The following is a 13,908-nucleotide window of genomic DNA, read 5'->3' on the forward strand; positions in this document are numbered from 1 at the left end:
AAAACAGGTCATAGATTGCCAAAATCTTCAAGCCTAAAAAAGTCATTTTACAATTTTTAGAATTAATAATTGGTTCAAATCCTACTTTCTTTCGTTCTTTCTTTTATTTTCCCCCTAAACTATTCCACTTGGTTTGGGAAATTAACTAGTGGCTGGTGCTCGCTACAGCTCGCTGTCTAGAGATGTCCATTTTTTCTACGGACCGCTTAAATGGATGAGGAAACAATTTTCTCCAATACTCAAACTTTCTTTGTATTTCTCGATGTCGATTGGACGGATTGTCCATTGATAGTAGACGGTCCACTGCTACTTTCATGTATTTCTTATAAAAGATCTACTGACTCGAATTTCCAAACAGCAATCGACTCTTTTCAAGTCTAGTGTTAAAGTAGAGAACAAGGTGCTCGTCCTTGCTACCTCTGAATTTTTATGGCATTTTCACTTGCTACACGATTGGGAGGTGTCATTTTGCTATTAATTATCCTAAAAAGGGATGGAGACAAGAAGTGAGTTTCTTGTTTCCTATTTATCGTCCTGCTACACCTTTTTTTAATATATAAATATGTAATGATTAAACCATATAAATTAATTTTTGTATGGGGAAATTGAATAAGAAATAATAATTTTTTAAATTTATTTAATTGATAAATAGTTTTTAAAATAAAAAATGAATGAGGAAAAATTATCTACAGGGAACTCAATCCCCACAAGTTTTCCACGGGGATGGAGGGCATCCCCGACAAGCCTTCTTCATTTCATCTCACCCCGTAACATCCCTACTTGCAACTCCATAATATATATATAATGTTTATCTCTCTTGTTCGTCCAAACTAATTTAACGGCGGTCAACAATAAATAGGTTTAATCATCACTCAAGTATAAATTTGGTCTGCCTTTTGTATTGACTAAATGCTCGGCAGAATTTAGACCTTTAACTTATTTGCATTTTAGAGTGTGATTACTTCTCTTATTTGTCAAAATTTTAATGATGGTGAACAAAAGACGAGTTTAATCATCACTCAAGTATTATCTTTATTTTTTTTATAGTAAATTATAAATTTGGTCATTTTGTATTCAATAAATGTTGGGCGAGAATTTACACCTTTTAACTGATTAAGAGTGTGATTACTTTTGCAATAATTAAAAGTAATTATGAGATAACTTTAATTGATGGAAGTGCTTAGTAAAATTGATTATTTAATGACTTATATAAAATAATTTTCTAATTCTCTAATTTGTAGATAGCACATTTTGAGTTCAGTTTTTTCACTAAATAAATAAAAATATCAAATGTATCATTCCCTTTGTTTCTACAATATAATTGCTTTTCCTAATATTTTGTGGAATAATTTATCGTAAACATAACAGTGTATAATTTAAATCATATAAAGTTGTAAATTATTATTTAATAATAGATTTATATTAACATAGTTAACAATAATTTACCCATACTAATTTCTTCGAGATTCAAGACTAAAATTTCTTCAGAAGTCAAAAAAGTTAAGCATGCAAATTTGTCGATTGGAGTCGGTTTTTGAACAAATCCAAATTGACCCGAAGTTAATCAGTTTTGACTCGAAAATATACGGTGCCAATGGTTTCGAGCCATGCACGGATCCACGAAGGGACCATACCCTTAATTTTAAATAAATATAATTCAGTAGAAAAATGTGCCCCCACCCTGGCGTTTAATTTTGCTCCCCTTTTTTAATATATTATTTTTACAAGGTCGAATTCAGGGCAGCACGTTTGTTTGTTTTTTTTTTTTTTTCCCTCTCTTGACTTAACCATGCCTCGTGTCTCCTTCTGCCTTGTTATTTGTTAACCTTTTTTTTTCATTTTTTAATATTTTTTATCCAGAATAGGTCCAATTCTTAAAAAAATAATAATAATAAATTTATTTAGTTCTACAAAATAATTCCTAATTCTTTTAAATAATTTTTTTATATAAAATATGTCTACTTTTTTCATTTAAAAAACTAATTTTAATTTTTTTTCCTGGAATGTATTTCTTTTAATAAATTTAAGTTCATAACTCTAAACTTAGATAAATGTTATAATTTTTATCTCTATTAAATTTATGTTAGTTCATCCATTACATTTTAAAATCTACAAAAACTTACTAATTAAAAAAAAAAAAATCAAATTTGATTAGTTCACAAAATCTAATATTAAACAACTCGACCAAAACTTTCAAACGTATAACACCTGTAATGTCAATTTTGTCTAAATTCTATCAATTGTTTTTATACCAAAACATATATATTTTCTAATTCATTCCAAACATGAGATTATTTTTGTAAACAATTATTCAAATGAAAACTATCAAATGGTAAATTGTGTGACACATTTTAAAGTTGAATGTTAAAATTATAATATTATTCAACTATGAGTTGAAAATCGATACACATAGTCAAGTTCGAGTATAAAATTGATATTTTTCTATTATCTTTATATACATTTGTGCCCTTGATATCTCAAGTCTGCCGTTTTTCGAGTTGGGGCCGGTTCGGTTCTTTACACGCCAACCAAAGGAGCACCTTTTTTTTTCTTTTAAAAGAAGCAGAAGTTGCAGTATTATTAGTAGGGGCCGGGCCGGGGGCAACCTCGTTAAATAAAATTTTCCGTTTCTGTTGAATGGACATAAAGGATATGACTGTGATCACCCATTACTGACTGCCGCCTTTTTAACACCGTTCGTTAAAACCTACGCTTTAACTGCCCTAAAATCAACGGTGGATACGGGTCCTGTCACGAAAATATTATTCAAAGTACAGTTAGAATAGCATTTGCGCAGGTGGGTTTGGTTCGTAATTAATATGGTCCATTCGAAACGACACAGGCATGTGTCGTTTTTTCTTTTTCGTACTCCGTTGGCCGCAAAACCGCTGTTCAGTAATCAGTGGATGAATAGTACTTAATATTTCAATCCTGTCTGTTGGCACAATAAAAATCCAAAAAATCCATATATATAATTAATTTTATGGTTCAACGTACACGGTGTGGATTCCATATTGACAGGAGGGGTAAATCGACATTTCCATCGCAAAAGAAAATCGACAAAATATCAACAATATATACATAATATTAATATTAATTATTTTTAACTAATTTAGAAATAGAAAAATATTTATTTGTTAATTTAAATATTTTTATGTTTTTGTTTTTAATTTTTCTAACTTTTACATAAATATCCATCGACATCGACATTTCATCGATATTTTCATAAAATTGAGACATCGATATTTCTATCGACATCAATATTTAAAATCTTGATCATACATTCAAAAGAATTTAACCTCCCATGCCAGAGTAGCTGAATAGAACATTTTATTTCATCCACTTAGTCAAAACTGAAAAAGATACATCAAACTAAACACCCCCACATGACGATTTAAAGTACTAAAATACAATATTGCAATAATATATAATATTTGTGTAAAATAAATCCTCACAAAAATTAAGGACAAATTAAGTATGATTAACTAAGATTATGACCGGTAAGAAAATGGGAGATTTAATTAAAAAAAATAGATAAGATCAAATATAAATGTTTTATAGTACATAAAATATGAATTTAGTTGTAAACCTAATTCTAACTTAACTGGTTTAGGTACCTTGTTTCGATCGGATATCTATATTTTGTTGATTCACTCCAAATAATTACTGCATCCCACCAACTCAATATTTTAGTAACGATGTTCATGACAATTACTTATTATAATAAAAGTAAATAAAACTCAAATATTTTTTTGTATTTAATATTAAAAGACTAAATAGACACAAACAATCAAATTTATGAACTAAAATTGTTACTATATTTTTTTCAAATTCAATGAATCTGTTTTAACCAACATTCGGTTGACAATATTAATTATCACTCACATGCAAACTTGAAAGAGTAGAGAGCACTCGAGTATTTAACTCACACTAGTTTTCGAGTCTGTTTCACAAGCCTTCGCTCTATTATGTAACTTCCCTCAATAATTGGATTTGTATACTCTCGCTTTCATTTATTGATACCGTATTGATTGATTTTAGGTCATGAAGAACAAAAGAGGGGAATAGGGGGTCAAGTGACAATGAGACCGTGATGACATTGCTTATAAGACAAATAACATTAATTTCTACCTAGAAGAAGAAAAGTTAAATAAAGGGGATTGAAATTCATCTTCTTTTTTTATTTTTTAATACAACATGTGGGGATGGAAAATTCAAATTCACAGTTTTTTGATTGACGATAGATACCTTAACCAATTGAATTATACTTCCCTTTTGAAAATAGGAAATGACTGCACTTTAATGTATCTAGGCAGATCACTTTTTGAAAGAGTAAAAAAATGCATTTAATCCGTTAAAAATGGTCAAAATGTTATGCCAGGCCAAAAAATAAAGAAAAAAAAAAGATCCAAATATTCTAAATGTGAACTAGTAAAAATAAATGAGAAAAAGCATATACCATGCATATGCATGAGTAGAGGATTACGTTGTCTTATTGTAACAATCAATAATTGACTATCCAATAAGTCTAACAAAATTAGAAAATAGTCTCCCTATGGTTCAAGTAAGATCTGAATTATCGTTTCAAAAAAATAAAAAAGTAAGATCTGAATAAACTTAAATGTCAAATAACAATTTAAATTAAACTTATTGTGCCAAGTTCCTAAGAAAATTAGTAAATAATAATTTTCTTGGGACGTAACATATAATTATTATAGTGAAAAAAATGTATTAAACCAAACGTAACAGAAAAAAAAATATATATATATATATAATTAGCTTCAAAAGTCTTAATTAACCTAAACGAGTAAAGTTTAGCAGTAATTGACATATATTACCAAACAAGAGATTATAAGTTTGATCACTCATCTCGCATGTCGTACTAAAATAATTTTAAATTAAAAAAAAACTAAAATCACAGGTAAGGTTGGAAAAAAATCATGTAAGAATATGCAAATTCAATATTAAAAGAAAACATAAAAAAAAAAAGATCAAATCAAATATAGAATTGAAAAATGAACCCAAAAAAGAAAAAAAAAACGAGGAGAGATTTGACAGATACAAAGAACCCAACATCTTTAGGGCACTTTGTTGCAAAAGGGAAAAATCACAGAAGGAAAAAAGTTAGTAAAATTATTGGAAAATGGTGGCAGTAGAAAAAAGAACGTGCAAATCAAGAAAAGCGAACAATATACGGCGGGCGTATATAACGACGATTGATAAAAGAATCAATATGTACATTGTATCTAAAGTCTAAACCAGTATGTGCAAGTAAATATGAAATAGAAATGTTGTATATAAATCAATGTATGTAAAAGAATGAGGTAAAGAAAAAATGAATGTATAATATGATACTAAATAACATAAAATAGAGAGACGATACATTGTAAATTGGAAACTTAAAAATTAGTTAGTATGAAATAATATAGTAAATAAGTTATTTTATATCATTGTGTAATTATATAATATGATTGTAGAAAATAAACTAGAATAATGTAATTTAAAAAATAAATTACAAAAATAATGTATATTTAAAAGTAATAACAAAATAAATGTGGTATAAATAAAAAATTACAAAATTAAGTTATACATTCAAACTATTGACAAAAATAGGTTAGGTGCTAGTCAAAGTCAATAATCGCATACAATAAATGCGATTTAGGTGCCAACATGACATAGTTGAGGTGAACCTCGAATAACGAATCAGCAAGGAAATCGCGTACATTGTACGCAATTTCTATTTATGGAAAGTCGCCTACAATGAACATGATTTTCATTTAAAATATTTATATATTTATTTATGTAGTTTTTTATTTATTTTACGAATAAAATATTTTATTTTATTAGTATTTTATTTATTTTCTATTTTCTATATAGTTTTTTATTTATTAAACCTATAAAATACAATTTATTTATTATAAGTAAAAGTATACATTCGTCTAGAACATATTTTTTCAATAAATCTTAGATCATATTAAACATTACAATAATTTATATAAAAAGAATCACATGTACGTAACGGCAACATACAATACAATTGAAAATAGCATGAAGTTAAAAGAGAAAATGAAATAAAAAAAAGTAAAAAAAAAGGTAAAAAGAGAAAATTAAATTTTTAAAAGAAGGTTAAAAGAGAAATTGAAGAAAAAAAAGTTAAAAAACGTTGGAAGAGTAAAAATTGAAAATAAAAAGAAGTTAACGGCGAAAATGAAATAAAAAAAAGGTTAAAAGAGAAATTGGAATAGAAAAATGTAAAAAACGTGGAGTAGGAGTACAAATTGGACCAAAAAAAAGAGTTAAAAGAAAAAACCAAATAGAAAAGATTAAAAGAGATTGATTGAAAAAATTAAAAGAGAAATTGAAAAAAAAGGTTAAAACAAAAGTTAAAAGAGAGAACGAAATAGAAAAGGATAAAAGAGGAATTGAGAGCAAAAAAAAAACTTAAAAGAAAGTAAAAAGAGAACACTGGAGAGCAGAGATTCAAACTCTAACTCATGAATAGAGGGTTAATAACAATCATTATTATCAATACTGCACAATTCTTACTATTTAAAACAAATGACAAAATAATATATATACCATATATAACTCGCAGCAAATGTATCCAATTTTCATCCCAACACGTGGCATCCTTATAGCCATGTCACACCGAAGTTGCGGCCAATGACTGCGACTTTCACAAATTGCGGTCATTGACTGCGATTTCGGCTTGCAAACAACTATTTTGCCTAAAATTGCAGTCATTAAATGCGATTTACCTGAAATCACATCCAATGGCTGCGATTTCACTACCCTACTCTTAAAAATACTTTCAAATCTACATTATTTGTGTCATTTGTTTTTTAAAAAAAATTCAAAAATCAGTGCACCATGACCAAACTATTTTAAAAAAAAATTGCATGATACACGTATTGAATTATAAATTCAAATTAAAAATCCAAAGAACAAATCTTATATTTAAAAAAATTTTCAAATTACATATAAGGTCCCAAATTTAAAAAACAAATTTTAAATAAAAAATCTAAATCAAATCTAAAATTGAAAAATATGAACGAAAAAATCTAGATTATGTAAAAATTGAAGGAAAAAAACCTAATAATAATTTTGAAATAATTTAAAAGAAAGAGAGGGAAAATGAATTGAATTATTTTTAAAATCGAGAATCTAGAACAGATAAAGATGTGATAAAAGGTGATTTTGAAAGAAAAATTTGGCTGGCTTGCACATGAAGGTAGCCAAGAGAAATGAGAATTTTAGAGAGACAAAGAAATAATAGCAAATAGCCTAGAGAAGTAAATTTTAGGGGGAGAAAAATCAATTTTTTAAAGAGATAAATTTAGGAGAAAAAAAGAATGAAAAAGAATTTTGTTACAGACAAATATGTCAAAGATTAAAAAGAATTAAGCATTCGAAGATCAAATACTTAGTTTTACAGAGAGAAATATGTTTTTAAACCTTATTTAAGAAAAATGAGCTTTTCAGAGAGAGAAATATGTATTTAAACCTTATCTAAACAAAAAATTTAATTAGTTATAAAATAAGTTTATTTTTTAAAAATAAAAAACGGGACCTGGACGGACACAAACCATCCTAATTTATGACAACGTTGATTATTATGGGTCACATGCAAATTTATGAGAGATGAGAGACATTTGAGTGTATAATTTAGACTAGTACAATTTTTGTCTCACATATAAACTTTCAATCATAATAATATTGGCCACTTTAATATATTTTCTCCATCATATCAATATAGATGTAGATCTAGATGTTCAATTATTAATTTTAAAATCACGATGAAGGAGAGGGAAATAAGGGACCAAGTGACAGAGACACCGTGACGACGTTACATTATAAGTACACAAAATAACATTAATTTATAACGAGGATAAGAAAAATAAAAAAATAGGGATTTAACTTTTAGATGTAGGCTGGGGTTAAACTTGAATGTATTAATGGTGCATTAGATCACTTGTTGAAAAAAAAAATGCATTTAACCCATTACAAATAAAAGTTCAAGATTTTCAAAATGTTTGGTTAGGCGGAAAAAAAAAACGAAAATTAAAAAAAATATATATGTAAATAATTTTACGATAAAAAAAAGTACGTAAAAAATAAATATAAACTAGGGGGAAAATGAAAAAGGAAGAAGAAGAATCATAAAACAGTATAAGATTTCTAAATATTTAGAAATATTTTAAACAGTATTTTGGCCTTACTTGAGGTTCCAGCTCGTTTTAGTACCTATAATTTTTAAAAAGTTGATTTTGATTTATGTACGCTCAACTTTTATTCATATATTTCTAATTTCTAAAATATTTGTTTTTGTCTCGTACTTTTAAAAAGTGAATATTTTGATCACAGTTAAAATCATGATTAAAAAACGAGATAAGAAAGATAATTTTTCAAAATACTAGAACCAAAATTATGGCAAACACAAGTACTTTTTAAAAATAGAGACCAAAGGAACATTTTTAAAGTGGCAAAAAAATAAATGACTAAAATAGACATTTTAGAGGTATATCATCCTCCATATCTTGAATGATATGTTGTAAAGCTATTGTTATATTTGTTTTCGGCCCACAACATGCTTTCTAGAAAACTTAAATCAATTTAAGGATAAATAAATATTTTACTAATTAATAATATTATTATCACAATATTCATGATAAAAGTTCATCTTCTTCCATTTTTGAAACGCAATAAAATTTATACTTTACGTACTAACTTGATCAAAATATCTTAAATTAAAAAAAAAAAGATCTAAAATCACAGGTAAGGTTGAAAAAAAATCATGTAATAGTATGCAAATTCAATATTAAAAGAAAAACATAAAAAAAAAAATCAAATCAAATATAGAATTGAAAAATGAACAAAAAAGAAAAAAAGGAGATATTCGACAGATACAAGGAACCCAACATCTTTGACGGCACTTTGTTGCAAAAGGGAAAAATGCACGTAAGAAAAAAAGTTGGTAAAAATTATTGGAAAATGTTGGCCATAGATAAAATAACGTGTAAATAAAATCTAAAATTACATAAAGGTCCAGAAAAGTTATAAAAAAAATCTTAAATTAAAAAATTCTAAATCAAATGTAAAATTGAAAAATATAAACGAAAAAATCTAGAATATGTAAAAATTCAAAAAAATAAAAATACAAGAAGAAGTAATTTTAAGAAATATTCAATCCTAATAATAATTTTGAAGTAATTGAGAGAGAGAGAGAGAGAGAGAGAGAGAGAGAGAGAGAGGGGGGGGGAAAAGAAGAAGAATTACCACAAAACTATCCTCAAAATAATTATGTTGGACATTACTGTAATTTTAGGATAGTTTTGAATTAATATGACAGTGTACCCCGAAAAAATGGGGAAAAAACCCGAATTCTTCTATTTTTGAAGCGAGCCTAATGCTTTCAGCTCATTGTATATATTGGGTTTAACGTCTTCAACAAAATTTGAGATATATTTTGCTCCAGAAAAATATATTAGAAAGATAAATAAAAGTTATAAAAGGTAAAATTTGAAAAGTAAAAAAGTTTGGGACAATATTAAAAAGAAAAATGATAATGATATTTTAGATAGAGATAGAAATTTTTTGATGGAAAGATAAATAATAGTACATAAGAGATGAAAATTTTAGAGAGGGAAAGATAAATTTTTTAAAGGGAGGAATTTAGAAAAAAAAAATTAGAATGAAAAATAAATTTGTCAGAGAGAAATATGTCCAATATTAAAAAAAAAGTTCAGCATGGGAAGGAAAACCAGCTTGGAAAAAGAGAAATACATGTTTAAACCCTATTTTATTTTAAAATTCACTTAGAATTAGTAAAAAAAAAAAACATTGTTATAAATATATGAAATAGAAAATTAAATTGGTTATCAAAAAAAACTTGGTTTTTCAAAAATCCAAAACAAAAAACCAAAAACAAAACGATTATAAAAGGGCCCTAGTTGGACACAAACCATCCTAATTTATGATAATGTTGATTATTAGTCACATGCAATCTTACTCGAGAGAAAACACACTTGCGTGTAAAATTTACACTGCTACGATGGTTGTCCCACACATATAAGCTTTCAATCATAAAAATATGGCGGGGTAGAAGAAGATCGTGGTGATATGATTTTTTAATTGTTTTCTTTTTCTATTTAATGTCACATATACATACATACACAAGTTTGTTCATATCCATATAGATATAGATATTCGATTGACTTTTAACTCAAACAACAAGAGAGAGGTAATAAAATGAATCCTAAATACGAGAGATTGTCTCACATATAAACTGACAGTTATAATAATATCGACTTATTTAGTATGCTTTCTCTTTCATATCGATATAAATGTAGGTATTGACATTCAACTGGTTTTTAGATCATGGGGAGGAGAGGGATAAAAGACCAAGTGACAAGACACCGTGCTGAGGTTACCTTGTAACACAAAATAACATTAATATATAATAAGGAGAAGAAAAATCAAATAGAGGGGATTGATTTTTTAAATGCAGGCTGGGGTTAACTTGAATGTATCAAGGGTGAGTCTCGAGATCACTCCTTGAAAGAGTAAAAATATGCATTTAACCAATTAAAAATAAAAAGAGAGCTTTAATTTAGTTTAAATTTCAAAAATTTATACTTTTTCTAAAATATAGGATTTTCTTCCAACTTTATTTTACCAGCAAAATTGAGTTATATAATTCTATCAATTTGTAAACACTTTTTTAAAATTTGTTACTTTCGATATATTTTTCTAATAAATAGTGATATTTTTATTACTTAATAAAAAAAATATTACGGACATTTGCACGTGGTGATACACTAGTATTTAAAAGTATTTAGACACTATTTTCATTTCGGTTTCAACTTTTTATGGTACCTATATTTTTTAAAATTTTATTTTGATTTAGACGGAAATGATTTATTCGATATTATGGATGACTGGTTACAGAGGGACCGTTTCGTTTTTGTAGGTTGGTCCGGTCTATTGCTCTTTCCTTGTGCCTATTTTGCCGTAGGAGGTTGATTTACAGGTACAACCTTTGTAACTTCATGGTATACCCATGGATGGGCAACGTACACTCAACTTTTGTTCATTTTAATTATTATATTTTTAAAAGGTTTTTTCAGAGAATTTTCCAAAATACAAGAACCAAAATTACGATAAACACAATTACTTTAAAAATATATAAAGAGATTAAAGAAACCTTTCTAACGTGGAAAAAAATAAAAGTCCAAAATAGACCTTTTGAAGATATACCATCTTCCATACATTGAATTATATGCTACAAAAACTATTGTTTATAGTTTTCAAAAAAAAAAAAAGTTTATCTTATATTGTTTTGAGCCTTAAACATGCTTTCTACATCTCCCAAAATCTTTTCTTCGACCATGCTTTCTAAAAATAATTTTCTCGAAAACATGAGCACTAGTTAACGAATAGTCTCATTGTACTATCGATAATCCGATTTAGAGTGACTTGTTTGTAGGTAAAAAAACTATCGCACAATCGTTCCATCACATAAATCTTGTCGGTGGACTTGAACAAAAATTGGAAGTACAAATATTTAAATCAATTTAAGAATCAATAAATATTTTCCTAATTAATAATATTATCATCACAACATCTGTGATAAAAGGCCGTATTCTTCCATTTTTGAAGCGAGCCCAATGATTTCAGCCCATTATGTATAGCGCCTTCAAGGAAACTCTTATGACTCTCAAGCCCTAATTTTCGCCACCAGAAACCCTAATTCTCAAATCTCTCCAATGGCGTGCACCATCGACTTCCGGTGCCTGGACGAGGGATTCGGGGGAAAAACCTACAAGCGAAAACGGGAACGGGAAGAAGCTCAGAACAGCCTCAACATCAACGACTCTGAAAATGCCGACGCCTCCATGGAGATCGACGAATCCTTTCCGCCGCCGGCCAAGCGATCCGCGATTCCTTCGTCGGAAAATCCCGACAAACCGACATTCGGAAATCCTACCTACGACGGCGTTATCGCCGGAAAGGTCTCGGGACGGAAGTGGAAGCAGCCGAGGAAGCACAGGGCGTCTGCCATGCAGGTGAGCCGGAAAGGCACTACGTTCGAGGAGAGGGAGAAGCAGAAGATGATTAAGGCGGCGTTTAGGGAGCGCAAGGAGGAATTGAAGGAGCAGATTAGGTTAAACAAGGTGGAGAAGAGAAAGAAGAGAGAGGAGAGGGAGAAGAAGAAGAAGGAGAACATCTTGAGATCTGGAACTAAGCTACAGAAGATAACTAATCCCAAGACACTCAAGAAGATTGCCAAGTCTAAGCAGAAGAAACTCCTTAAGGTTGTTCCTGACGATTTCATCAAGAAATAGGTTCGTCGCTTCTGTGCTAAGTCCATTTTGAGCTTTTTATCCTCCATGTTTTCAGTATCATAGATAGATTTCTCTGCTTTTCTTAAATTTTGGAATTTTGGCTGAATTTTGCTGTATCATTTGTTCGAAACGAAATACATAACAGTTTAGAAAATCAAATATAATATCTTCCTTTCTTGTTGTTGATTCTTTTTTTTTTCTTCCATTGAGAACATCTACACACTTCAATGGGTATTTTAATAGATATTTTGCTCATGTTTGTTGCGGTTTTCTTTCGCATATCAGATAGATAATGTTTGAGGAGATCCTAGGTTAAGAAATTTGACAATGTCAATGGAAATTCATAGGAATTTTAAGGATTAAGTAACGAAGTTCATAAATTGGATAAAACAAGGTTACTAAGCTGTATTTTGAATACTTTTGACATTTGAAAATGTTAGTTCCTATAATGTCAAACGTTTCAGATTAGAAAAATAAAATGGAACTGCTGTGAATTGTCTTTGGTTAGTAGGGGGAAGCTATAATGATTATCCAAGGAATTTATTTACTATCCTGCTGCTTTTTGTTTTCTTTGATTTCATTATTGTAAGGCTGAGTGGTCCTTTTGTGGGGAACAAACTTTTTTTCTTTGCATCTAAGTTTGATGTAATTTTAAAAGTTTAAATTTTATTATCTAGAATAAGTGGTTAAATTAATAGAATGTGAGTTAAGTTGCTACTTTTGTTGAGATTTGTGGCTAGGTTTGGAATCTCTTAGGCTAGACTGTTAGTTTTTGGGATTATGTTGAGCAATTTCGTGGGTGGTTGGTGTTTATATGGTTAGGTGTGGGCATTGAGTTGAAATTAAAAAAATTTATTTTTAGCACTTTTGGTCTATGAAATTTGGAGTAGGGGTCAATGATTATTGAGCTTTTTTTTTAATCAATAGTTGACTAAACTTAAGGTGTTGCTATTATTTCATATTAATTTGATTAGCTTTCTCATATTAATTTGATTAGCTCGTTTTCATGAGTTAATTTGAATCCCCCACTCCTGGTCTAATAATTGTATTTGATCTCTTCTCTTCTCATCTTCTCTTCCTCTCTCCTCATTTTCTCCCCTCCGTCGATGTTGATGTATGTAGTCAGTTGCTTGTCTCCTCACTATTTGCCCGCCCTTGCCCTCGCAAGGGAACCGTTATCCATATTTGGAATGAGGAAGCGCTCCTTGTTCTAGGTCTGACAAAGAACAAGCCATATTTGGCCAAGGCAAAGATACAGTGGCAATGACCTAGCAACGAGCAATGTTTTACCAGGCTAAAGGCTGTATGGAGCTTTTCTTCTTGAAGAGGGAGGCTAAGCTTCAATTTTAATTAAAAAAATGTCTAAATATCATTTTGGTTGACTTTGATCCATTTTGGTGTCTGGATTTTATTTTTGTTCCTATATTTTTAAAAATGTCTGTTTTGGTGCAAATAAAATATAGTTATTAATTTTGTATTAAAGAGTTTCATTGGGTATACAATTGCCTTACAATTTTATAAATAAAAATTAAGTGGTCACTTTTTAATATTACATATACCAAAA

The 13,908-nt window shown here is 28.8% G+C and overlaps 1 protein-coding gene across 3 annotated transcripts; it reads left to right on the forward strand.

Moving 5' to 3' along the window:
• Nucleotides 1–11,688: 11,688 nt before the first annotated feature.
• LOC111012023 (coiled-coil protein) lies at nucleotides 11,689–13,755 on the forward strand. Of its 3 annotated transcripts, none has more exons than XM_022286047.2 (2): nucleotides 11,689–12,344; nucleotides 13,467–13,755. In XM_022286047.2, exon 1 carries the CDS (start codon nucleotides 11,766–11,768, stop codon nucleotides 12,342–12,344), a length of 579 nt encoding a protein of 192 aa, XP_022141739.1. In that variant the 5' UTR covers nucleotides 11,689–11,765; the 3' UTR covers nucleotides 13,467–13,755. The 3 variants fall into 3 exon arrangements, with proteins under 3 accessions (XP_022141739.1, XP_022141740.1, XP_022141741.1); XM_022286048.2 differs by having other exon boundaries at nucleotides 13,471–13,755; XM_022286049.2 differs by having other exon boundaries at nucleotides 13,559–13,755.
• The last annotated feature ends 153 nt before the right edge of the window (nucleotides 13,756–13,908 follow it).

Source organism: Momordica charantia, assembly GCF_013281855.1.
Source record: "Momordica charantia cultivar OHB3-1 chromosome 4 unlocalized genomic scaffold, Mcharantia_2.0 BLBB01000004.1, whole genome shotgun sequence".
In the NCBI taxonomy this organism is placed as follows: domain Eukaryota; kingdom Viridiplantae; phylum Streptophyta; class Magnoliopsida; order Cucurbitales; family Cucurbitaceae; genus Momordica; species Momordica charantia.

Coding starts and splice junctions, on each gene's coding strand:
- LOC111012023 (XM_022286047.2), top strand. CDS start 11,766: ATGGCGTGCACCATCGACTTCCGGTGCCTGGACGAGGGATTCGGGGGA.